At 39.1% G+C, this 26,642-nt stretch overlaps 1 protein-coding gene across 3 annotated transcripts; it reads left to right on the forward strand.

Moving 5' to 3' along the window:
- The first annotated feature begins 471 nt into the window (after positions 1–471).
- On the forward strand, positions 472–26,254 carry itpkb (inositol-trisphosphate 3-kinase B). 3 transcript variants are annotated; one of them, XM_026318410.1, is made up of 12 exons: positions 472–920; positions 5,074–5,266; positions 5,703–5,868; positions 6,074–6,358; positions 7,158–8,111; positions 18,229–18,328; positions 18,772–18,809; positions 18,934–19,109; positions 19,378–19,582; positions 21,602–21,703; positions 22,179–22,250; positions 22,886–26,254. In XM_026318410.1, the coding sequence occupies exons 2-12, from the start codon at positions 5,220–5,222 to the stop codon at positions 23,096–23,098; spliced, it is 2,358 nt and encodes a 785-aa protein (XP_026174195.1). In that variant the 5' UTR covers positions 472–920; positions 5,074–5,219; the 3' UTR covers positions 23,099–26,254. The 3 variants fall into 3 exon arrangements, with proteins under 3 accessions (XP_026174195.1, XP_026174197.1, XP_026174196.1); XM_026318412.1 differs by having other exon boundaries at positions 5,706–5,868; XM_026318411.1 differs by having other exon boundaries at positions 472–910; positions 5,188–5,266.
- The last annotated feature ends 388 nt before the right edge of the window (positions 26,255–26,642 follow it).

The following is a 26,642-nucleotide window of genomic DNA, read 5'->3' on the forward strand; positions in this document are numbered from 1 at the left end:
GTAGCAATAGTCTATTAGTGTATACTGTATAGTGTATATGGCTCAGTATATAGCTGCTCACAGCACGTTTTATACTAGTGTATTACTGCTTTGTTTGCACCCTGTTTTGTCAACATGCGATAAAACAAATTTGAATTGAAAAATCGTTTTTTTTCCAATACAACTTATTTATTGTTAATAAACAGGCTAAATAACAGTAATAGTTTATTAACGACGCCATTGGCTTTATAGGACACACAAAACACGAACACACAAGTTCGTGAACACAAAACGATTATTTACGATCACTTTTGCGTGTACGCACGCGCTTTGCACTCGTACTTTGTGTGTCGTTGAGGGTTTCCCGCAATGCACGTGCGTGAACAAGCTCGTGAACTGGCACGCGCACAGCTTTTGAGAGAGAGAGAGAGAGAGAGAGGGAGAGAGAGGGAGAGAGAGGGAGGCTGTCCTGTCGCTTCCGGCTTCAGACGCGCAGACAAACAGCGCTTTACTACGAGCAGAGAGGCGTCGAGCAACAAGCATGACAACAGAAACCTCCCCAGAAACTCTCTATAATGAGGGCAAAACTGTGAGAGGGCTTAGCTCTGAGGTTTTCCTGAAATAACCAGAAAGAGAAAGAAAGCCCTGCTCCTGGGAGAGAAAGGCATTTTGAAATCTTCTTCTCCTGAGGAGGAGGATTTTTGGGGGAAAAGGTGAAGAAGCGAGCAGCACCGGCGGCAGCGTCGAACAAGTTCGTTTATGGTAAAAAGCAAAAACACAAAGGAGGAGTCGAGGTTGACTTTGTTCTGGTGAGAGATTGAGCCGCATCTTCGCATGTTTTCTGTGGATTCCGAGTTCAGAGAAGACTCATCCTCGGGGTTTGACTATATTTTTACTCCAGTCCATTGAAAGTGTCCGGGAGAGGACGGGACAGCGCTGAGGTAAGACAACACAGAGCCCGCTGGCATGTCAGGACCTCCATCCGAGCACTGGATAGTTTATTACACTTCAATAGCGCCAGCTCCCAGTGGAAGCTGTCAGGATTACAGGCCTACTCATCCTTATGATAAGTGGGGATACCAAGCTATTTGAATAGTTTCTTCTATTTTAATGAAAATACCTCCCTATTATGTAAAAAGATTTTTTTTTATCTTGTGAAATGCCCCCATGATTACAGATATATTCCACTGAACAGGCATGCACATTACCATAATGCTGTATATTCATTTCCAGTCATTATATAACTTAGATAAGGTTGGAGCTGGACAGCATTTCATGGCATCTGCATCCTGAACTGAATCAGCGTCTCAAAGTGGTTTCATTTCCAAACCTTTTCTAATCTATTTGGTTGTATTTTTCAACAGCTTTGTAACAAAAGTTATATACAGTGAAGAACTGAAACTCAAACACTGCAATTCAAATAATCTGTGTTTTGTAAATGTTTAGACTCCTAAGCTAAACAGCTGCGTATAAGTGTTTTGTAGTTCACTGAGAGCTGGACGAGATTTAATGTTGTTCAGGTATTAAATTCTTTAATCAACTTGCAGTTAGATCCAAAATGGGACCTGAGCCCAGTGCTTGCATTATAACAGCATTACAAAATTACAGTGCATTAGATTAGAGGGTTTTTTTCTAGGGCCGCTACTAACTAACTAGTGGTCATCACAGAAATACCTGAGTTACCTGAGTTACTTTGCTTCATCAACCAATCAACCAAAATAGCAAATAAAAAAGAATATCATATCTTTTCAAGCATCATCTTTTTTTTTTTTTTTTTTTTGATGGACCAGCAGTCCAAAACTCAAAGATACTCAGTCTCTGAAAACATGAAAAAACTCAAGATAGCAAGATGGAACTGTAAATATTTAGGGTCTTTGCTCAAAAATAACTTCAGCGAATAATTCAGCATCAAAATAGCTGCCACTTAACTTTATCTCGATCTGCCAGTCAATTAATGAACTTACTGTTGTAGCTCCAGTTAATTCAGATTTTGTTTTGCATCTCCACAAGGCCCATATGAAGCTGTTTTTCCTTTTTGTGAACTTCTGGCGTTTAAATGTAATACCTGTTTTGTCAGGAATGCATTTTTTTTTATTTTTGGCTTATCTAGTTAATTAAACACCTTTCAAAATAAAATACATGGCCACATCGATGCAGAAATCAGACAGAAATCCAACACTACCGTAAATTATCCTGCTCACTGATGTGTAACATCACCCATAGTGACCTTCAGGTAGTGCAACATGAATTAAAAAAATATAAACAGAATTGGAAAATCTATGACAAATTCATACCAACATTGTTGTATTGCTTTAACTGCTACCTCCCTGCTTATGTAAATTTCAGAAGAGTCATCATCAACAATCAGCATCTTCTAAACTTTGTTTTTAGTTTTTTCAGTGTTTTTAATGTTGGTTTATTGCCCAGTTGTGTAGGCAAGTGAACAGTTTGAATACTTACACAGTCCCACTCAATCTGACATTAGGCTGCGCTGAAACACAAAATTCGGAGTTAGTTTACATGTGCACTTATGCCAGCTTTATAACAACCAGGATTTTTAAAAAATGAGTTCCCTTTTTGTTACACTTGCCAGCTTTGAAGTGCTGAAGGCAGTGTTTCGGTCTGTTGCCTTATTAAAAAGTTGATACACAGTCAAGGTTGGGCTGATGGTTCGTTTCACTATTGTGCCTTGGCACTAATATCTTAAAAATGGTTGGAATGTCAGTACAGTGTTCATGGAAAGTTACACTTGTTTTCTGCTGACAGACTTCTTTTTCTGGAGAATATGGCGAGGACATGTGAGCGCTAGAGTGGGACTGAAGAGACAAACTATATGTTGTAGCTTTTCTCAGAGTGAATCGACTGTGCTTTTTTGGGCTGATGTGGTGACGAGGATGTCCTCTTGTGTGTGGCCCTGCTGCTTCTTGTGAATCACCTTTAAATGCTAGACAGACCACAGCTAAAGGTTTTTTTAAAAGACTTAAAGATGCCGCCAGCCATGTGCAACATGCAGTGTGAAAATGGTTCCTGGTGCCCAGTGCTGCTGTATCACAGAAAGTAAGTCTTATGCATGAAAGATTCAGAATAGACAACAAAACTAAAAGGGCCTGTAAAGACCTCTGTTTCTTTCCCCGCTCTTCTTTCTTTCACTCAGTTCTCTCAGTATTTTCTGTTCTTTTTTTTTTTTTGTCCTTTAAATTTTTATGGATTTTGCTGTTTAATATGCAGAGAGAAGTGATTATACAGTGTGAAGAAATTAGCACCGGTGGTTAGCAATGTACTCGACAGACAAGCCATTCAGACTGTTTCCTGCCCCTCTCTTACTGCGTCACTCTGCAACAAGGAAATCCCATGTTTACTTCTTAGTTCATGACCTAATGACTTAACTTTTCACATGTTGGTCCGTATGCTTTAGAAAGAAGCCAAAAGCTGTTATTTTCAATGAAGTAGGAGCATTAGTTCAGCTTTGCTTTACAAAGTGTGAATAAATTATGCAGTGTATCTCTGCCTGTTTGCTCAAGTCACTCTCCAAAACAAACATCCAGTTTCACAGCCAGCTTAATAAAATATTTACTGAAGTATGAAAAGAGAAATTACTTATATATTTGCCCTCATAAGTTCCACTTTAATATGATCACTTAGTTTAAGTTTTATGATATAAGAGCTATTTGTCTGTCCTGCTCGTGCTTATCTCACATGTTGTTGTATAGAGCAGACTATAGTCAACCAACTCTACCTCACACACATGAAATATAAGGTGTTGGAGGAGCTGTGGACATCGCCACAGTGGGAATTTTTACATTTAAGAGAATCTGTGGAGTGTTTTGTCTTAGTATTACAATCTGCAGCCCCGTAACTGGGAAATAAGATGTTTCTGCAAGCATGGCCAGTTGCCAACTCCCATTATACAGTGAAGCATATTTGCATAGCTTATTTCAGAGCAGGACCTGCTGCTCTTGTTTATAAACATACAAGTACATATAAGTTCGGGTTTAGCCACATCAGACACTAAAATTAGGATCAATAGCTGTATTTAGTGGTGTTGCTTTTGTCCCTGAAGTTTTTCATTCAGGAGCCAGAAGCAGAAACTCCCCAAGTCTTGAAATCAAATTTAACTAATTTATAAAGAATCAAACGATCCTGAAACACCAGCAGATTGTTATCTGTCTTCGTGCTTCCTAAAATATCTGAAGAAAATAAAAGCACATTTCCTTAGAATAATGCCTTGCAAACATTTGAGACATGATAAATCTGACCAGTCTTAAATAAAAAAATTAAAAATGCATCTCTTTACCTCTCTTGCTTCTCATCTTTTTACTTTTCGTCTACCTCGTGCCCTTTTTCATTCACCTTCTCTGCATGTTTCTTTTCATCTCCATCTTCCAGCCATTTCCCAAGTGTCTCCTTCGTTTTCCCACTGAAAGAATGTTACCTTAAAGTTATTTTATTTTTAGACTGAAGCAAATTTCAAACAAATGGAGTGGTCATACAGGACTGAGCAGGGCAAAAGGTTTTAGAGTTTGATCAGGCTGAACTTTAGCCACGGTGCTCTTTTTAGAACACACTTTCAGGTTTCAAAGATCGTCTAGTGAAGAATTGCCAGTTATTTAGTTGGAGAGGAGGGAAGCCGATTACCTCTGAGAACACAGAACACTGATAATAAACTAGCTGTTTGAGTCAAATGAGCATTGTAAAAATCTCTGCTTTTACTGAGCTTTAACAAGGAGAAGGTAAACTATTTCTAGTAAATGAAACATCTTGATGATTCTAATTTTTTTAAATATTCATGCCTCTGTCCCCTTGCCATCTGTATTTCTGCCGCTGTTATTTTTCATTGATTTAATTATATTTCCAACATGAACAATGATATCTTTTATTTTTAGGACTACATGAATAATCTTCTTTGTCCATGACGCAGTTAGGGATGGCTTTCCTGGAATGGAAAATTGGACTTTCAGTGTCATTTCTGACATTTTCTTCTTAAAGAATGTTATTGTCATTCATGCTCACTCTAATTACTTTCCAGATAATTTTGCCTATCATAAATTCTCAGACTGTATAATGATGTTTCCTTGCATTTTTTTTATTGTTTAGTGGTGGGTGCAGATTTTTGAACAGTGTGGAGCTGCTGACTGGATGCAGAGGAAACACTGAAGGCTGCTCTCCAGACCTCCCTGCCTCTTCAGGGGAGATTGTCAGATGTGTACCCAGCACTTAAAGCCCCTGGCCTGGCCGCGGGGATGGCTGCCTCTGCCCTGAACCTGAACGGCCTCAGAGTCATGAACAGGTTGGTTTTTGCTTTTATGTACAATGTCACATTTAGCCTTTAATTATTTTGAGAATACACCATTTTCCTCAAGTGCTTCGCTCAAGTGCATGTTTTGTCAGAAGCTGTTAGACCAGACTGGTAGGAATACTTTTTTATTTTTGATATCTTCCAGAGCAGTTAACAATGCTGTCCTGCATGTTGATGATTTACACGACAAAGTTGTTAATCATCTGTAAATATGCCTAAAATATATCCCTTTATTCACTAAGCAATTTGCCCTTTTTGTTATTTACAGTCCAAGCTTTTTAACATATGACAAGCTACAGTATGATCATTTTCCTGTAAAGAGACAACCAAGTATAACACTACCATTACACTGCTATGACATTTGTGGCCTTTGCTTTTTTTAAAAAAAAAATGCACATTAATCTTCCATATCCTCTCCTCTCCACAGCAGTAATCAGTTTCACACTCAGCCAGGCTCCGCTAGTAACACCTCTCGAGCTAGAAGCAGCCCAGTCGCACGACCTGTGCTACCAGTTCCAGATCGGAGCACCTACTGCCCGTTATTGGGTGGGGGAGCGCTGGGTGGAGGTTGTTATAGCCCTACCAGCCCAAAGGTAACTTAGTTACCACATCGACCCTAAGATGCTGTAAAACTAAAGAATGTAAAGGCTTTTTATGTGTTTTTCAGTTGTACTGAAAATAGCAAAAACAGGCTGAAGATAATTGTTTCTCAACCATGTATGTTGGTTGCAATATGAATTGTCAAATTCACTAGATGAACCCCTAATCTTTTTTTTTTGTTTGTTTTGCTTATTTTAGACAAGCCCCAGAGCTCCGGGTCGAACCTTTGTCTTCCCTACTTCATCCTCGTTCTCCCCCAGCTCAACCGCGTGTGCTCGCTGCCCCTCCCCGCGAAGCCCGGAGCGTCTGGGGGTCAATGTGGGCCAGCGGGTCCGACGCTTGAGCTCTCCCGGTGGTGAAGAGAGAGGGGAAGGAGACGGGCAGGAGCAGAGAGAAGGAGAGACAACAGGGGGTGAGAAGAGAGAGGAGAGGAGACGTCAAGCACAGCTGCAGCAAATTCACAGAGAGCTGCAGAACGTTGAGGTGATTTTACATGTATTGTTTTTCACTGTATTTCTGTATTTCTCTACTCCACTTTTTCTTTTTTGTGTCTTTCTACATCTTCTATTCCCTCTGTCCTTATATAAGGATGCTGTCAAGCAATATATAGCAATGTGTTCAAGCTCTGAAGGATTTACTACTTTATTTCTAACTGTTGGGCAAGTCAGAGCAATGCTAGCTACTCTATAATGACCCTAAAGTGTTACTCAGTTACTGAGTTATTCAGACTTTGAAAGCTGGGAAAAACAAAACAACTGATTCTTGTATTTAGCTGTTTTGTACAATATGTTTTTGTTTGGCATGATTGCTGGAGAAGGTGAATTTAAACAATTGCATGCAGCTTTTATTAGAGATCCTGCGGAAATCTTATAATTTGTCCATGTGAGTTTTGTTTACTAGGCTTGGATTGTTGGTATCTTTGCACTGTTAAGAAATCTGCCATTATTGAACTTCAGATTACTCATTGTAATATTGATACCCATTATTTTGGATTTAAAGTTGCAGTTATTGAAATACAGTTTAGTACATTGTAATGTGTTATTTCTGTTAATTTAGTCACGACTGAAGCACAGTTTTCATTTTACTTTTCATATTTGTAGTCTTCTTTATATTTAGTTCAAGGGCAAGCTTCATTAGTACTTACTGTGAAACTGTGCCCCTTCACATATTAGATAAGCAAGGTAACCCGTAAAATAAGTGACATGCATAAAATACATCAAAGTAAAAGCTGGACCAAGGAAATTGGGGTTAGATAAGTCTTAATTCTCTTTGTGCCTTTCAGGTCAGGGGAAAAGTGGACATTTTCGAGGCCCACATTTCTGAGATTCGTGCCAAGGTGCAGAACACTGAGCTCCAGCGCAGCCCTCGATCTCCAAGACGATCAACTAGCCAAACCCCTACCCATCCTAGTCAAGGAATCACAGCCCATGAAAGCCCAATGACCCACCCCCGAGAGAGTCAGGTTCACTCTGTTGTCCAAAATGGAAGCCAAAGGGGGGAAGAAACGACAGAAGGAGAAAGGAAAAGAACCAACGGAGGAGAGAAGGATAGCAATGCTACTAAAATGAATGCAGAGAATAAGACACTGATTGGTCAAAATGGCCGTCAATCAGAAACAATAGTGCAGACTCCTTGTATAGGTGGACCGCTCATTGTTCAGCGTTCTCCTGAGACATTAAACACAGAAGCAATAAGAGATAGAGAAAGACTGAGAGAGAAAGGGGAGGTAGAAAACAAAGTTACATTGGGAGATGAAAGGGAAAGAACCCAGGAAGAAGTGAGAGATGAGAAAGAGAGACGGTTATGTCCTGAGATGAAGCTCCAAACAGAGGTGCACATGTTGGATGCTACCCCAGAAAACCCTATTTTAAATCAGACACAAAGCAGTGAAAGCTCCGTTGGTTTGCTGGACATAAACAATTACACCTCCAACCATTCTTCCATCTCTCCCTCCATCCCTGAAGTCATAATAACTGACCATGGTTTAGAAAGCCAGCCTTTGACTTCTGACGGCCCTGGCTCAGACCAGCAACCATGCTTCACTCCCAGCCCCAGTTCAAGCCCTGTCCCTGGGCCGAACTCATCCACACGCTCCTTAAGGAAGCTGTCGTCCTCTTCTGCCTCCTCAGCTGGTTTCTCTTCATCTTGGGAAGAATCAGAAGAGGATATTTCCAGTGATACAGAGAAAGGAGATCAGCTTCTCAACCCTGTGCTCCTCAGTTCTCAACAGAAAGCAGTAAGTAGAGCTAGAGCAAGCTCAGCTGTATTGGATTGTACTTATTATAGAACTGATGATTTGCAACTAATCCTTCCAGATCTGAGAAAGAATTTGTCTTGTTTCGGGTCTGTGTTAACAACCATGCCTCAAGATGTGTGTCCGTCAGTGTGCATCTGTTTATGCTGTCTGTTTGAATGTGTCTATGCACGTTACCTGGCTGCTCCTGTGTCAAATTGGCCTGAGCTGTCTCCTTGAGTAATGGTTGACATTCACACTAACAAAGCTAGTACTGTGCCCCGACTAGTGTGTGTCTGTGTTTGCGTGCGTGTGTGTGTAGGTGTATTTTTCAGTGCGTGGGTAATGTGAGGCTGTGTGTGAGAGGGAGCGCGGGTGATAGAAAAAGGGAAAGTAAGAGAATTTGCCAGTCACACACACTTACTGTAGGTTTTGTATTTGGATGCAGTTCAAAGAGGAGGCTGAGGCCTGTTTGGGTATGTGTGTGTGTAGGTGGGTAGGTGGATGTGTTTTTATTTGTAGCCAACATAAGTTCATTAGGCCATCTCACTTCTGCTTTGAAACATGATTTAATGTAGGGTTGTATAACCGATTTTATGAGTACTTCTGAAACATTGTGCCCTTCCCAAAATTGTTTCTTTTCTGGGACTTTGTACATCAAAAATCATTTTATCTTGAAGAATCTCATTTTAGGACTGAAGTGGTCTTGTTTACTTTGTGCTGTATTAGTTCAACTATCCTGGTGAACATGAACAATAAAACTGAGTGGCGTGTTCTTACAAGTGCACAAGACAACAGACCTTACAAGTATTTGAAAAGTCTTTTTCCCTGCAATAAACACACCTTCTCCATATTTCTAGGTGTGTTGTTGAAATTTGGCATTTTTTATGCTAACATATAAATCAAAGCCAGTTTTACACATGTGCTTTCATTATAAGAAGCAGCAGCAAACAGAAATATTCTCTTAATGATAATACTGCAGAGGAGGATATATTGGTAACCACTTTACCAAACAATTTTTCACATCGTGCAAAGCAATGGATTTAATTTTCTTGCATATCTAATTGAATAAGCCATCTGTAAACCAAAGTCCTAGGCCTCCCAGGTGACATGGATTACAAACTATTTGTTTAAATGAATTTGGCTGGTGGATTTGAATAGTGTTTGTATTGCTCTTTGCATATTTCCGGGCATTGTGTTTTTTGCTTTAGCCAGGAAAAGAAAGAGAGAAGCCTCTGCTGGTAGTTGCAGTTGAATGAAGTACACGATTTATAGTTATTAGAAAAAGTCTGGATTTCCCCATATGTAGTGCAAAGATGACATATGTGAGGGTTATTTACATTCTTGTCTGTAGCTTGTCACAGTTCCTTATCTTTAAGAAAACTTGCTATACGCATGCAAGAGGCAAACATGCAGAAACACATAAAGCATGCTTGCTCGTGTGGGAGGTATGTAGGAGAGAGGAGAGGGACAGAAAGAAGAGGAGTGAAGAGGAGAGAGGAAGAACAGAGTGAGCTCTGGAGCAAGGCTGGTAGAGAGAGACAAAAGAAAGAGCATAAACAAAAAGTTATCCAAGGGAGACATAGCTCTTCTTCTAATAGCTATTAGCTATTATATTTACTGCAGGAATATCTGTATTTTAATTGGAAAACTAGGAAATACACCAATGTATAAGCATAACTCTAGTACTGCTATAAACACACCAAGATTGAAGAGAAAGATAAATGTGCAAGAAAGAGGCAATTAAAAAAAGATTCAGACTAGTGCTTTCTGCAGAACACATTTATCATGGTTATAGGTTTACATTTTGTATTTAAGAGCTCACTGTGGATCTGTGGATGCATTTGTTATCCTGATGACTGCATTCTGTATTCACCAGCCACAATATTTTAATTAATCCTCCTTGGTATTTTTCTCCCAAGTAAGCATGCCATTTTTTTTTATATATAAATACACTTGAACTTCTCTGCTTTGTTATGGACATTACCTTTTAGATTATATAATCTTATTTTTAAGAGTGTTCATGGTAGAGGCTGGGATCTGAACAGAGCCATATATAGACACTATTTGGCTGATCTTTTGACTGGTGGGCATCTCTCCAAGGTTAGAAGGCACACATTTGCTGTCAGTGCTTTCCTAGTTCTAGTAAATTAACAGCAAAAGGGCACCTGCAATAGATTGGCATCTGTGTGTTTTCTGTAAAAAAAAAAAAAAAATTCAGTTGAGTTCCGTGGAGAGAAAAAAGAAAAAAAATCCCAGCAGTCAGGTTATGCCCTGAGTGATACTTAGTTATTTGCTTTTTGTATAATGTACTTTAAACATCCACACCCATCAGAGCAGTTTCCAACTAAACAGTTTCAGATCAAACGCCATAGAGATTCGTCAAAATGCAGAACACTGGAAATGGACTCTTATAAAAAGGTAATTGGAATCATGCAATAATAAGATTTACAACAAAGAATTTTTGTCCAGTTTTTGGGGACTTGAATAAAAACATCAGTCTGGCTAAAGCAGTGAATGTAAAATTCGTTTTTGGACAAGAAGAGTCATGGGATTTATCAGTGTGGCTGGACACATCTTCAATCATAATCATTTACCTTACATGTAAGTGTGCTTGCTTATTGAACTGAATCACCTGATTTCATTAATTTAACAATTAGTCAAATAATTAAGGGTCATCTGCAGAAATGTAATTATCAACTAATTATGGTTCCTGGTTGCAGCTTCTCAAATATGAGAATGCTGCTAATTAAATATCACAAGAGATTGAACGCTTTATGTTTTCTGAAAAACACACTTTAGGCATGAGTGTGGGCTCTGGGTGTTTGTTATTGGCTATTTTACACATTTATTTGACCTGTTTTCAGTAAATCAGTTGTTTGTTGCAGCCCTAAAATATTGACCATATTTTTCTAAATCTACTCGTGCTTATTTTTTATATATGGTAGCTTAAAAAAATGGTGGTACCTGCAGCTGTGCTTAATCACAAATGTATAGAAGATTTAAACATCATGCTCCAGCTTTTAGAAAGACTGAAATCAGAAACTAACAGCGGCGGTGCAGCACTTACAGTAAAATGGAAGTGGGGCACCACTAATGAAGGTCTTTTTTTAAATAATGCAGAAGGTGTGTTGTTACTCATGGTTTCTTTACTGTAAGTAAACCTAACATTTCAGTCCATATTCAGATGCAGCTCAGGTTCTCGCAAAGATGCATTCATTAAATAAACAGATCCATTATATAAACAGATGTGTCTTTTAGAATGACGACTACACCCATACTTTTCAACTTTAAAACACACACACACACGAACACACACACTGTATGCTAACTGTGACACACCCTCTGTACACACCACAGTACTCAACACGCTAATACCCTGTGTGCAGGGAAACTGTTTTTCTCTCACAAACACAACTTATGGTACCCTGACTCACATCCATTTTTATGATCATTTAAAATGTGGTCACACACACTGACCTAAACATAAATCTTCACCATTCCTGGTTTATCCTCTGCTAATCCAGCTGTGACTCTAACCTCATCTGTAAGACCAAAAAAAGAGTTTGTGTGGTGAACTGGACAGAAACTAATTTTTATGTCCTAAACTATAACTCAAGCACAAAATATCAGCACACTCACACACAAACACTGAGACATGCACACACAGTCTTTACAGCAGTGGAAAATCTTCTCTACCACGGCGGCCAGTTGCCTAGCAACCCTGTGACGTCAAACCGAGTTTCCCTCTCACAGCTGTGTGTGTGTGTGTGTGTGTGTGTGTGTGTGTGTGTGTGTGTTTTAAAGTTGAAAAGTATGGGTGTGAGTCTGACTAGTGTGTGTGTGTGTGTGTGTGTGTGTGTGTGTGTTACAGAGTGCCTGCTTGGTTCACTGTGAAAGGGGAAACACCGGTCATTTCTTTATTTGGTGTTTCTACATGAGGTTGTCGGTGAGAGTGCATGTACACTACGTGTATGTGTTTGAGTTGCCCTGGCCATGGGGTAGCTAGGGCAGCATGCAGTGACTGAAGCTGCTCCTCGTTAGTATTGGGTCCAGTGCACAAATGAAGTGTGGTTTCAACACTGTACGTACCTGAAGGCAAGAGATGTAGCATACACCCCATAGCTTGCAGGTCCACAGGTTGCACTAAAACTTTTTGACAGATGCCTTGGTTAGTTTCTGTGCCATTTTTGCACACAAGACCTGTTGATTTCATATTATCTTGAACATATTTATTTTAGGTTACTCTGTTGGTCGTGAGCGAGCTAAGAAAACCCCAAAACCAATTGCATTTGTTCACCTTAATTAAGGGTGTTTCAGGGTTGAGGCTAGATTTGAAGTCAGATAGGCTCTTTAATGTTCCATAGTGACCTCAATTTGGAAACAGCTCTTCCTTATCTGGCTACACCATTTTGTTTCAACATAACCGAACAGCTGAACTCTTTTTTTTTTCTTCTGGGTGTCCCTTTTTCTCGCCTTTGTCGAGCTGTGAATTTCGCAAAGCTAGTTTTCCACTGGCCAGCTTTGGTTGCTAAGAGATTTATCATGCACTCTCTAAGCACGTTGTTTAGCACGCATCACACAACCTGCAGTTTAATTTTCTCTCTGGGTGAGAGTTTTATTGTGGTGTGTGTGTGTGTGTGTGTGTTTGTGTAAGTGTACACTTTGCAGACTCACAAAGTTGCAATATTTGTATCTGCAAGGGGACCTTGTGGTGAGCGATATCAGGCCTGTTGTTTCCTCAGTGTTCTCCGTTGAAAACATCAGCATGCATCAGTGTTTCCCCTGTCTTTTCACATTACACATTTGTAACCCAGAGTTACCCTTTGCCCAATTTTTTTTTCTTTTTAACCATTCTTGTCACTCTCAGTCTCTTTTTCCTCCTCTCTGCATGCAAATGAGTGACAGCTGGTTGCTGTGTGTAACCCTAGTTCCACACATATGTGTGTGTTATTTTGGGGCAACACCCTTTTCAGTACATCATGTGCTAATTGCAAAATTTGACAAGTAACTGGTCTTTATAAATGCCTGTTGCATGAAGTCATATCTGCAGATGCGTATGTTAAAAAATGTGATGCACATTTCTCGAGATCGTAATTAAGGGGCCAATGAAACTCTTTGCTTTAGTGATTCTTTTCTTCTTTGGTGCTCTTTCTGTTGTTTACAGAGGGCAAGGCTTTTTTTTCTTTCTTTTGTTTGTAGTCAGCGGCGGATGTGGAAAATACTGTCGCTGAGGCAAGCGGCAACCCCCCCACTTCCTGTCTGCAAGAAGTTCCTTCGCTTACTATTTCCTTTCTCTCTCTCTCTCTCTCTCTCTCTCTCTCTCAATGGAAACTTTACTGTTTTCCTGCTCTCCTCTTGTCATCCAGCTGGTCTGGGGGTAGAGATAGTGTGACCACTGGAGAGCAATAAGGCAGAAAGGAGATGACAGAACAACCAGTAACGCTGCCTTTGATGGAAGTTTTAGTCAGAGAAAGAGGATGGACTTTAACACCTTAACTTGTATTGCAGTTTTAACACATAAGCCTAGTTTTGCTCATTTAAAATTGTGATTTTCCAGAAGTATAAACTTAACTAATTAAATACAAAATTACATACTTTATGAGCAACTAGAGGCATGTATTTAGTCATTTCAACCAGTTGAATAGCATGAAGCTAAAAAATACACAGTTTGAACCTCATGTTTTAAGGAATTATATTCTGTTTAAGACATGGGTGGGTTTCTGATGATTGAGGACATGACCAGTGAAACAAATACATGCACTGACAATACTAAACTAAGGTAATCATATACGGTAGAACAAGCAAACTAGAACTGATGTAGAGGAAGACAATCTAGATTAATACAGAAACAATTTTATTAATGGATTATTTCAAGAGAAATCAGTCACCAATAATTCATCTATTAAATTACTAAAGCCACTTATCAAAAAAAAAAACATTAAAACATAGTTGCTGGTATGGAGGTGTTTTTCGTTTTTCTGATTGAAGTCATTGTAAATGTAATATGTTTACATTTTTGACTGTACAACATGAACAAGTTAAATACATCACCCACAACATAAATTGTGATCTCAGTTTTTCAGGCATTGTATAGACAGACATTAATTGACTTATTTATTAATAGATTAATTTATAAGGAAAATAATGGTTAAATGGCCTGCTAGTAAAAAACAAAGTGCCAGTATAGCAGTATAATAGCAATAGGGGTGTTGTAAAACTCATGTCTGAGTGGCTACTTACTTAACAAGCTAGTTTGCAAGCCAAATACAACTCTAAAGTCAGGATCATAATTATTGATTGTTGATTTGCTCTCAGTTCCCTGATTTGAAATCTATATAATTTCACAGAATGTTTCTTTTTATCTTAGACACCTTATGTAACTTCACTGTTGAAACTGGCTATGTAGAAATATCTTAAAATTACAGTTATTTCCTATTGAGCTCTGTTTGCTCAAATATGTTTTACCACATTTACAAACTTGCCTTTCAGGAAAATTTTTACATGTCACAAGTTCATGCAAATATTTTTTTACAAGTTCACAAAAAGTGGTAGATACATCTACAAGCTGTGAAGTTACACAATTTGAAAATAATCTCTTATACCCATTTTTAAATAAAACACTAGATATTCATGAAAAATCACACAGAGAAGTCCAAATGAATTCATGTGCATGGCTGTAGTGCTGCACACGGTGGCAATGAAACAGAGGCATCATAGTAGTTTCATCAACTCACTGAGGAGCGTGCAGCAGCTGCACTTAAGGATGTTTCCTTTTGTTTATCATAGCTTATCTTGTGACTTCTGTCACAATCTTTCTTTCTTTAACAAGGACATACAGAAACTTTCACAGTCACAACAAACACATACAGGTATCCAGTCACACTTCATAGTCAAACATTCTAATTAGAAAAATGTGCATGAATGTACAGGTTTTAGTTGCTATTCCAAGAAGCCTCTACATTTTCCCAGTACTTAGGGTGCATTCGTGCTTACACACCCACTCACACACACTTAGCTCCGTCTCTGTCAAATGATGTGACCTGTTCAGAGATTTGCATGCTCAGATTATGTTTGTTTTCTGTTTTGAAAATCAAATGATCCACAATTGTTTATCCCTGTATACACACAGACAGACACACATGTAAAATCTTGTGGGGCATAGAAAGAGGAGGATACAAGGCTGAGGTTGTAGTTTTTAAAGCAGCGAGGGACAGACTTTGGATGTGTTGCAGGAGAGTTGCACAGATAATCAGTCTTGTCAGTTACTGAAAACCCATCGATCACGATGTGGTCTGCATGGCTTTATTCAGTGTGGAGTTTTATTGTGTCAGTCGGAGCTATTTTTATCATTACCACCATCCACCTCTGCACCAGCCACCTTAAGGTACTGTTACCTACACTGCCAGTGTTACTTTTATTTGAGTGAAGGCTTACATTTACTGAGTGTCACAGAACGCTTTTATACTGGGATTTAGTCCTTGTTTAGTCATGTTTGACAGCACTACTCTAACAAATGCTAGTAATATCACAGTGATTGTTGATTTTTTTTTCAAAGTTAGACACATACCAGCCCTCTCTTTGCTTGTCGTCTCAACTTCTCCTCTTTCCTCCTCTGATTGCATTTTAATGTCTCCAACTCCAAAGTCGACACCGTCTAACAACGGCTATTATTAATCACTTGAGGTAGTCCGCACTTTCTCCTACTTTCTCTTTCTTGCCCCCCACAGCTCTTTCATACACTCACTAGATATTAGTGGGCAACATGGTAGATGGATGACAGTCTGACTTGACAGAGAAAGTGCAGATCCTGGCTACTTACCAAGATGTAGCCTGATAATCTTGCTGTCTAGCTAACTGGCTAAAAATGGTGAAAAAAAAAAACTGAAGAGAAATTCCATATTCGGTTTAACTGTGTATTTCTAGTGGTCTGCAAAACTTAAACAGTGCTGTATTTCCTTTAAGCACAAGCCAGACGCTGATTGAGATATGCTGGCTGATATTTTAGTTTTTACACATTATGTTTCATTTCAAACTTTATTTTTTCCGGAATGTCTGTTTCTAGTCATGCCTAAACACTGACACATGGAGATTCCCAGGACAAGCTCCTACTGGATATTGCTTTTTGCCATCAGGCCCCTGTCATCTTATTTAAATCATGTTGAAGCTTTTTTTTTGTAGACTGCAAATAAAGCATTCTTTTTTTAAGCCAAAACACACTAAGTTACAGACGCATTTCAAAGGATTTGTATCCAAACAATCATTACAGAAGACTACCATACCTGCCATTGTTACATTTTCAAAACACAAACGCTCATAAACGTTTAAGTGTCTTGGATTCAAGACTCGCTGTTCTCTAAGACCCTTTTCGGATGACCTCCCTTGCCGTTAGCTTCCACCATCTGATCTGTACACGTTTGTGTTTTACCTTTGGTAGGGCGTTAAGTTTTTTTTTCTCTCTCCTTCACTGGTGCAGAGAAAAACCACACCTGTGACTCTTCATTGCCTGAAACAGAAAGATGAGGTGAGAACGTGTGTGTTTGAGAGTGTGTGTGGATATGTGTGACTAACCATAGATAGTCATGCTATCAGCTGATGAATTTTAATCAGGGCCAGATTATGTGACATGGGTTATATATCTCCTTCTATGGTCCTGTGCTCCCTTATCTTACCCTTCGTCTCATCCTCTCTTCTTTCTACTCCAGTTATTTGTAGACACAATATTATTTCTCCTTTGCAGACTGAACGAAATCTTTAACCGATGTGTGAGTTCACATATTTAGGCTTAAGAAAGTAGATATTTGTTTAGAAATACGACATTATTATAAAACCATTCTAGAAAGGTGTGTAATGCGTTTTGTAAATAGCTGGATTTTTCATGTTTTCATTGCTGCAGCATCCACTGGTCCCAATTTTGCACAGCCGAGCATTGTTTAAACCCACAGAACAAGACATCTGGAGTTTTTCCATCTGATGTAATGCTGCAGGCATAAAAATGGTGTTTGGCTATTTTGCTCAATAAAAGGTTTATCTGCTGAGACTTCAGTGAGATGTTGCAACATGCAGCAACATTAACACATAATAAATCAGAATGTATTTTTATGATAGGCTAGGAGAATGTTAGGGCACAAAACAATAAAGACAAGTAAAGAGTGTTTTTGCTCATTTAAAGATATTGCACTTCTTGTTCCAATTTTTTTTTTATCCTTATTAAAGAACCATAACAGTTATTGTTGTGCAGGGATCAGGCAGTGCTTTGGAGTTAACCTGTGTTTCTGCAGCTGCAAATCTTCTTCAGTTAAATATTAATACACAGTCACTGAAGGAAAGGTTCTCCGCAACAAAGACTGAGAAGTGGACTTGAATCAGTCTGTGGTCACTGAGAGAAAACCTGCTGGTGTAAAAACAATGTGCTGTGTGTGTTTGTGTGTCACAGAGACCATGTGTTTTTTTGTGAACATGTGTGTGTGCTTGTTTGTATGTGTGGCAACAGTCCCGCAGTTCATTGTGTCCTTGCCAGGGACAGGGAGAGCCCTTGGAGAAACTCTGTGTGTGTGTGTGTGTGTGTGTGTGTGTGTGTGTGTGTGTGTGTGTGTGTGTGTGTGTGTGTGTGTGTGCATGTGTGTGCATGTGTTACCAGGGGAAACCCCAGCTTGATCCTTGCTGAGTTAAGTTAAAATATTCTGAACCAGCCAAAAGAAAAAACAGAGCGTGTGGGAAATCCAGGCAGAGGGAGACTGAAAACAGGTCCTCCATGGTCTGGGATACCCCGCTGTGTGTATGTACTGTGTTATGGCCATTAAAAAAAAAAGCTATAAAAAAACTTTTTGGATCAGCTATAAGCTTCAGAGGGAAACCTAAACCGTATGCATAGTGTTAGTACGCTCTGCCATGCACTATCATTAAATGTTATGTCCAAAATGTTTACACAACCTGAAGCAGAAACATTAATATTTCACTAACCCATCAATTTTAAAAACAAATGGTATATGGATGGTGAGCCTCCAGCAACCATAAATATTATTTGGTAACACAGAGTAGATTCTGGTGGAGCATACCCACCTCTTTTAAAAGATCATTATGAAGCATAATTACTTAGTTTCTGTGTGTGTGTTTTTAGCACAAGTCTTGGAAGAAGATTAAAAACATGGTCCACTGGTCTCCGTTTGTCATGTCCTTCAAGAAAAAATATCCTTGGATACAACTGGCGGGGCACGCAGGTATGTGGACACACAAAGCACATGGTTACAAAGGTTTCCCTGACCAGACATAACATAGGATTACAGTACCCTAAAAATAGCTGAATAGATTTTGTTTGTGTTTCTGGGATGCCTTGGAGGGGAGTTTTGGGTCGTATATTTTTTTAAGCCAAAACATTTCTCATGACATTGATGGCACTAGCTCAGTGATTTCAGGGCTGATGACAGGTAATTGTGTATAGGGCTGGGAAACTAATGAAATTTGGAAACTTTAGTCAATGCCTCCATTGAATAGATGTTTGAGAAATAAGAGTTTGCAGCTCTTCCTGGGGTGGTCAGTTCATTTGTGTAAAACATGGAAAACAAAGGTGTGCCTGTTATACATGAGCTTCTAACCTCACATTAACTCTTAATCAGTTTTGTGTTTAATGCTTCTTCACGGTAAAAATGTGCCTTTTTAACAGGGAGCTTCAAGGCAGGAGCAAATGGCCGCATATTAAAAGTAAGAGACCCGTCATACTTTCTTTGACACTGGATAGAATCATGCTTTAATCCATACTAGCATAGAAAGATTGTTCATATAAATCGGCAGACTAAAATGTACATAACTTGTTGATATTTTTTAGAAACACTGTGAATGTGAGCAGCGATGTTTATCCCTCCTGATGAGGGACGTGCTTCGCCCGTACGTCCCAGGTTACCATGGAGACGTGGAGAAGGATGGCCAGAAATACAACCAGATGGAGGATCTGCTGGCTGAGTTTGACTTCCCCTGTGTGATGGACTGTAAGATGGGAGTAAGGTGAGAAAACATCACATGGCATTAATCTTTAGAGCAGGCTGGTGGGTGAATAGACAGACATCTCTGACAACAAAAATTTTCAATTACATTTCATCATTAGCATCATTATTATGGGTAGAACTGATGCTTACAACTGCAAAAATAAGACCCAGGTTGTAATAAATACTTTCTGTTCATCTCTTCCTCTTACCTCCTCATGCTCATGCACGTTATCCGGCCCCCATCTCTCTCCTTCACTACCCAACACCTGATTTTTCTTGGACTTTAGGACCTACCTGGAGGAAGAGCTGACTAAGGCTCGTAAGAAGCCCTCTCCAAGACATGACATGTACCAGAAAATGATAGAGGTTGATCCTGCAGCACCTACATCAGAGGAAAATGACCAGAAAGCAGTGACCAAACCTAGATACATGCAGTGGAGAGAGACCATAAGCTCAACTGCTACGCTGGGATTTAGGATAGAGGGAGTCAAGGTAAGACTCAGAAGGAGAAAGGTGTGTGTGTGTGTGTGTGTGTGTGTGTGTATGTGTGTGCATTCTTCCTTCCCTCCTTTCTTTCCCAGTTTGCATTGTGTTTGTGTACAGCATGTCCTTCAGTGGCATGATCCAACTTCCTGTTTTGATCAGAAACTTCCTCAGGACATTTACGGTATATGTTTGTGCATACTGGTGACCTGTCCAGGGTGGACCCCTGCCTTTCACCCAAAGAGAGCTGGGATAGGCTCCAGCTGATCCCTGTGACCCTGAATAGGAATAAGTGGGTATAGATAATGGATGGATGTTTGTGCATGAGTTCCTTTGTCACACATGAGGCCTGTCCATGGCAGCTCTATAGGCCTTGACATCTGGCACTGACATTGCATACACACACACACAAATCTCTCTGTCCCTGCCTTTATTTGAGGGCCATGGCTATATAAGGACATTCACGGCCTCATGGTGGTCTGTTGCCATGACGCAGAGGGTTATCCCAAGAAACACAGATATGTGTGTGTGTGTGTGTGTGTGTGTGTGTGTGTGTGTGTGTGTGTGTGTGTGTGTGTGTGTCTGTGTCTGTGTCTGTGTGTGTGAGTGTCTGTCTGCGTGTGTGTGCAGCCTGGTATTACTCACATTATTGGTGACATGGCCTCCCTCCTCTGGTCCCCACCATGTAAATTATTAAATTTTAGGATGAGAACGAGGTTAGGTTTAGCTAAGCAGTGGTTAGGGTTAAGTTTCAGGTAAGTGTCCTGGAAATGCTTGTAGCTTAAGTCAATGTAAAGTCCTCATGAGAAATGAAACCAAACGTGTTGTGTTTACTCATATTCCTACCTTAGGGAGGACTGTTTTGAGTATAATTGCATTAATAATTGCGTTTTGGCAGAGTGAGGACATTTGGCTAGTCTTAATTTTTTAGGTCTCTTGTTTAAAAGTTAAGACTTAGGGTTAAGGTTAGTATGTATTATGTCAATGAGCGTCCTAACAAAGATAGAAATACAATGTGTGTGTGTGTGTGTGTGTGTGTGTGTGTGTGTGTGTGTGTGTGTGTGTGTGTGTGTGTGTGTGTGCGCTTGCATGCGTGCGTATATGCATGCGTGCAGGTGTGTGTGTGAAAGAGAGAGTCCTAACTGTGCTCACACTTGAACCATAGAGGGAAAAATACTTTTGACTCCAAATAGTACCTTGTTGCCTGGCAGCCAGCAGAATAGCAAAAGCTCATTTATTCCACTCTGAACCATCCAAGTGGTTGGCTACCACTGTACGCTCTAATGCTACTAATGATAGGACTTTAATATTTCTACTGCTATTACTATTACCTCTACTTCTGTTAGCCCTACAACAACTACTAGTGCCTTGACTTTGTCCTCATAGATAGAGAGTACATTTAATATGATTTGTCATTTGATTATTTCCTTTTGTGATTTTTATCACACAGCACCATCAGGTGTCCAATTGATCCTAGTTTCATTGTGGAGGACTGCTGCTGGTTTAAGGCAAAGAGCTGCAAATACTGATTAGATATAGGTTTTGTTCCCTTTACTTTACTGCACTTTGTATGCAGTTAATTGATAAATAAAAACTATTGATGTCATTTATATTAAGAACATTTCCTGTGTATTTATAGTGCCTAAAACTTTTGCACAGTACTATATATCACCTTGGAATGTGGGACACTAGGCTAGCGGTTTCCCACAGTTTCCTAAAAATGTATAGATAAACAATCAATCAATGAATCAAATATAATAATTGACAATATCAAGAGATTTAAAAGATGTATGTTTGTTTGTGACTCACTTAGTAAAGCAGAGTTCAATCTCTAAAAATGTATTTCCTGTCATGGTTCCTCCTGTGGTTTGTTGGTTTGTCCATTATTTCCTCTGCTCCTTCTTCTTTCTTACCTGCTGTCATCATAATGCTCCCTACAATGATATACACTGCAAATGAACATGATAAACTCTTACAAAAAGTCAGCTCTCATCATGATGTCCTCCTCTCCACTCCTCTGCTCTATAGAAAGAGGACGGGACAGTGAACAGAGATTTTAAGAAGACAAAGACAAGAGAACAGGTTACTGCTGCTTTTCATGACTTTGTCAAAGGAGATAAGGACATACTGGTGAGTGTGTTTCTAGTTAACTCTGTGTGTGTGCTTTGACCACTGTATGGACCAGAAAAACAGATCAGGAATGGAGTTTAAATTTGAATCGTTTTAATAACCCCATGGGAAACTCACACACACACACTATTGACCTTTGGCTTCTTGGGCCCCAAGAAAAGGGAAGTTCTTAGGAACTCCCTGGGACTCTCCATACTCACACAGGCACACACATATTCACACAGCATATGAAACCATTTGTGATCATGTTTAGTGTTTTAACTGTAAGTCAGCGATTACTTGAGGTAAATGCATCGAGCATTAAAAGCCATAGAGTGCTGCTGACTGGGCTGTGAATAAAAACCCAAATGGCTTTAGTTAGAGTGGAGCTTACTAGTTGATCAATTTTTCCCAGTGTTGATAAAGCTGCCTACATCAGAAGTGGGCAGAACTTGAAGAACAAAATAAACCAAAGTCTTGTGTGTTTATTTTCCAGAACTGTTATCAAACCAGACTGAAAGAAATCAGAGACACTCTGGAGATCTCTCCATTCTTCAAAACCCATGAGGTAAAGCCACACAACCAGTGATGGAAATAGTATTATTGCTGTTCTCTGTACAGAGGCTGCCTATATTGGTGTTAGTCCAAGACATAAATGTATACATTCAACATAAAACTAATCTTATTTTGAGTCAAACACACAACTCTTATACAAAATATGAATGAGGATTTTGTGAAAAATGTGTATAGGTATAATAATATACAGAAATGCGTAACAAATTATTTTCAGTGTACATTTAAACTTACGTTTGCTTTGGTGAATTGAATCCAGTCCATCTTCTGTTTGCTGTAGCTCTGCACTGTTCTTTATTGATTTAGTAATTAAGTGTAACTCAAGCAAATACACTACTGCTCATATATACAGTATGTAGACATAGCAGGTCACATCATGGAAAATGCACAGCAACACCCCTGATTCCACATGCACACATTCAGTTTCACACTCATGTGTGCGCACAAACATTCAAATAACCATAGATGTTAGTGTAAGAAGGCAGTATCAGAAAACAGGAAGTGAGATTATGTTTTTAAACAACAGAAACAGAAACAAGTAATGTTAAGTTAAAAAAAACAAAGAAAACAGTTTTAGAACTTACTTCCTGCGTTCTTCCTTATTGCTTTTTTTTCTGTACAACTCTGCAGGTGATTGGCAGCTCCTTGTTATTCGTTCATGACAGTAAGGGACGGGCAAAAGTCTGGATGATTGACTTTGGGAAGACCACGCCTCTTCCTGATGGGGAGGAACTAACCCATCGAGTATCATGGGTAGAGGGCAACAGAGAAGATGGCTATCTTTTTGGACTTGATAGTTTGGTAGACATCATTTCATCCATGGTGAACTCTGAGTCTGAGTAGTTTTTTTAATCCAAGTGAACATTTGGACTCACAACAACCACTTCCACCCATTCTTCATTTCTCTGGGGAACACTTTGGACTTTCTCTAGGTCTCTTTCACAGTCGTTGGTCCTCATGTTGGAAACCACCTCACCCCATAACGTATGGCCAAGCCATTGACAGATGCAGTCTCTATTCATATCCAGTGCAGAGTCACAATCTATTTCTTCCCCATTCATAGTAATCTTGTGTTTTCATTACCCCTCAAGGGCTAGTCTTCATAAGCCTTTTTCACAACAGACAATTTAACAAGTCCAAGCAGGAAAAGCACAGATGTTACTACTAACAGTGATGATGCATCCCAGGAATGCACAAGAACCTGCATGCACAATATCCAACAATATTAGTTACACCTGTGCTTTTTCTTTCTCTGCTGTGAAAAAAAAAAGTGTATTTTTACATGCACTATACCTGCAAGGCCCTGTAATGGACTGGTGACCTGTGCTGGGTGTACTCCTGCCTTTCACCCAAAGAGAGCTGGGATAGACTCCAGCAGATCCCTGTGACCCTGAATAGCAATCAGTGGGTATAGATAGTAGATGGATAGTTGGACTATACCTGCAAGTCAATGTTATGCATCTAAGAGCAGAAAATCTGAATTGCCTAATGCAAATTAAAGAATAGGCCAGGAAATATTCTATATCTTCATTACTGATTCTACCCCATGAAACACCATGAAAAAAATCAAACCAACAACCACTCTAGAATTGCTCAGCCTGTCTCTGGCATGTCACAAAAGTACATACAAGAGGCAGAATAATTTCCTAAAAATAGACATTGCATTCTTAGCAAATGCAAATGAGACAGAAGGAAATACATTTGTCGAAAACTTTTTCAGCCTTGGATTTGGTGTTCTTGCAAATATGTACTGTAGTGAACAGTAACAGTGTTTTTGGAATCATCTTAAAATGATCTAGACTGTCCATGTTCATCATGATGACGAACCATAGTACACAGTGCACCAGCTGAATGCTCACTGAAGTGTTTTTAACAGCTTTTGGACCACGGTAGCACAGAGGAATATGTATTATTAGACTTTGGACACACAGACAATAATTGTTAGTGGGATCATTTCCTTATTGGCTTTGTTCTTTTCATGGGAAAAAGGAAAACAAAAATATAGAATATCACCAGACTTAAAAGCCACAGTGCATGGAAATTAAAAAAGAAAACTGACATTGGTTCCCCCTAGTGGTGATATAAAAATACATAGTTAGAGTCAGATTTTTCATAAAAAATTCTGCTGTCATGATAATGCCGTCTGAATTTTGTTTCAGTCACATAAACATTATACACATATACAAACCTGTTTTAAATTTGCAGAGTTTTATATCTCTCTTTGATCTTTAATACTAATTAATTTGGGACTTATTAATTTTAAAAATTTCTTTACTGCATCTCTGTTAACTCAAGGTTAAGCTATATGTTTTCTTTATCTAAATTCCTTTGTATTCCAAATTTTTCTCTTTGACCACAACTTCAGCAGAATGTCCATGTCTTCACTTAATTACAGCTGCACTGTCAGCAATTGTACAGTTAGGTGTGTTTTTAATGATCAAAACACGATTTTAGGCGTGTTTTATATCGGTAAGCAAAACTAGTCTTTTAGCTTTTTACCACTTCCATTTAACCAGTCAGACCTAAAGCTATAAACTGAGTAAGAGCTGTAAGTTGGTCATTGAGGTTTTTATTGGCAGCAATGTTTGCTCTACGATAATCTGGCAATAACTGGCAATTAACGTGGAGCCAAACGATATGTCTCATAGTAGTTTCCGTTTGTTATGGAGGAATTTGTCTCATATGTAACATATTTTCACCCAACAAGGTGTCCTTAGTACTTCCATGGCTAAACACTTATTATCCTTGTCACACTTTGTTGGGATTGTTCACAGTGTACAGTAAGATTTATTATGTTTGATGTAGTTTTTTATTCTAACATTATTTTAGTCAAACTCTATGGAACACTTACAGCCAGGAACAATGTTATTTAAGCTATAGAGTGCCTTGCCGTTATAAAGCCAAGTCAGACAACTGAAAATAACTTTCTAGTTATTATTGTTATGATGGATTTTTCTCCTAATCTTAACTGTTGGTTCTTGTGCTTAGTCTTACATGGGTGCATGTTTTATTATGTCCACTTAAGGTTTGGGCATAGTTCATTTTGTTTTTATTTATAATATGTATTTTTAGCTAATTGGACACCATCACATTTTGAATTCTGGGCTGTTTTGTTGTTTTGTCTTCAAGCATGTGTTACAGTATGAGTGAAAGTCAAACTGTGAGGCAGGACGCTGACATTGTGGACATCCCATATTCAAACCATTGGATATGGCTTTAGCAAAGATTGATGATGTTCAGATAATGATACCAGTTTATTTTAATGGGGAGTGCAGTCACTTAGAAACTGGTCAGACAGATAAGGGAGAAAATGACTCATAATGTAACAGGTTCTTGATGAACAATAGAAACTAAACAGTATGTAGGTTCCACTCCACCATATATTTAAAATGTCATGGTTTCCAGTCGATGCTTGCAGTGGCATTAGACAGATAAAGAGACTGATTGTAATTCTATGCAGTGCCTACTTAGAGAAATAGTGTGACATTTTGGGAATATAATTAATAGCTTTCTCGTCCATAGTTAGATCAGAAGGCTGATGCCATTTTTATGACTGTACACTAAATATATAAATATGAAGCATCTGCTGGCAGGTATTTATCTTAATTTAGAATAAAGACTGGTAATGGAGAAACAAAATGAAGTTTATTGATTAAGCTAAAAAAAATAATACGATAAGTGAACAGATTTAGTTACCTTTGTCCTCCCTGTACCAACTGAGTTAACCAGTTCCTGGCAGCAGCTTCATTTATACAAGTGTGGTATCATCTTGTCATCTAAGTCTCAAGATGAAAGCTTAAGCATATTTCCCCAAAAGGTCAAACTGTTCCTTTAAAAACAGCTATTTTAGCAATTGCTTATGCTGTCCAGTCTGCACTTACAGCTGTTTGTATGTAAGTATCACCGTTCTGGTTTTGCTGGCTTGTATATTTATTTGGATTGTTCCTTTTCAAAAAAGTATGTAATTAGTGTACAAAACATCCTGCTTCCATATGTGAATTTTGTGAAGTGTGGTATTTATCTATCCATCTTGCTTTCTACCTATCTACCTGTCAAATGTAAAGGAAATCAGATGATAGTTTGTCCCACCTGTACTGTCAACTGTAGAAAGGTGTTTTGAACAGTCATCAGAATAAGGGAATAGCTCAGAGTGTATATTTCACCCTGAAGGACACAACCTCCTCCAAACATCACCTGAGAACACCCTCCGTGACCCCATGCAGTGGCTGCTGCTTGGCCACGGCCACTTTCTGTGTTTGCATTGGGGTAATTTGCCATTCAAATCACACCTGTCCACAACAGCAGCTGCGTCCGGAGCTGGTGGAAAAGAAAGGGCATGACTGAGGGACAGAGAGGTTGTGAATAGATAGAAACAGAGTGGAGATGT

This window comes from Mastacembelus armatus, chromosome 24, assembly GCF_900324485.2.
Source record: "Mastacembelus armatus chromosome 24, fMasArm1.2, whole genome shotgun sequence".
NCBI lineage: Eukaryota > Metazoa > Chordata > Actinopteri > Synbranchiformes > Mastacembelidae > Mastacembelus > Mastacembelus armatus.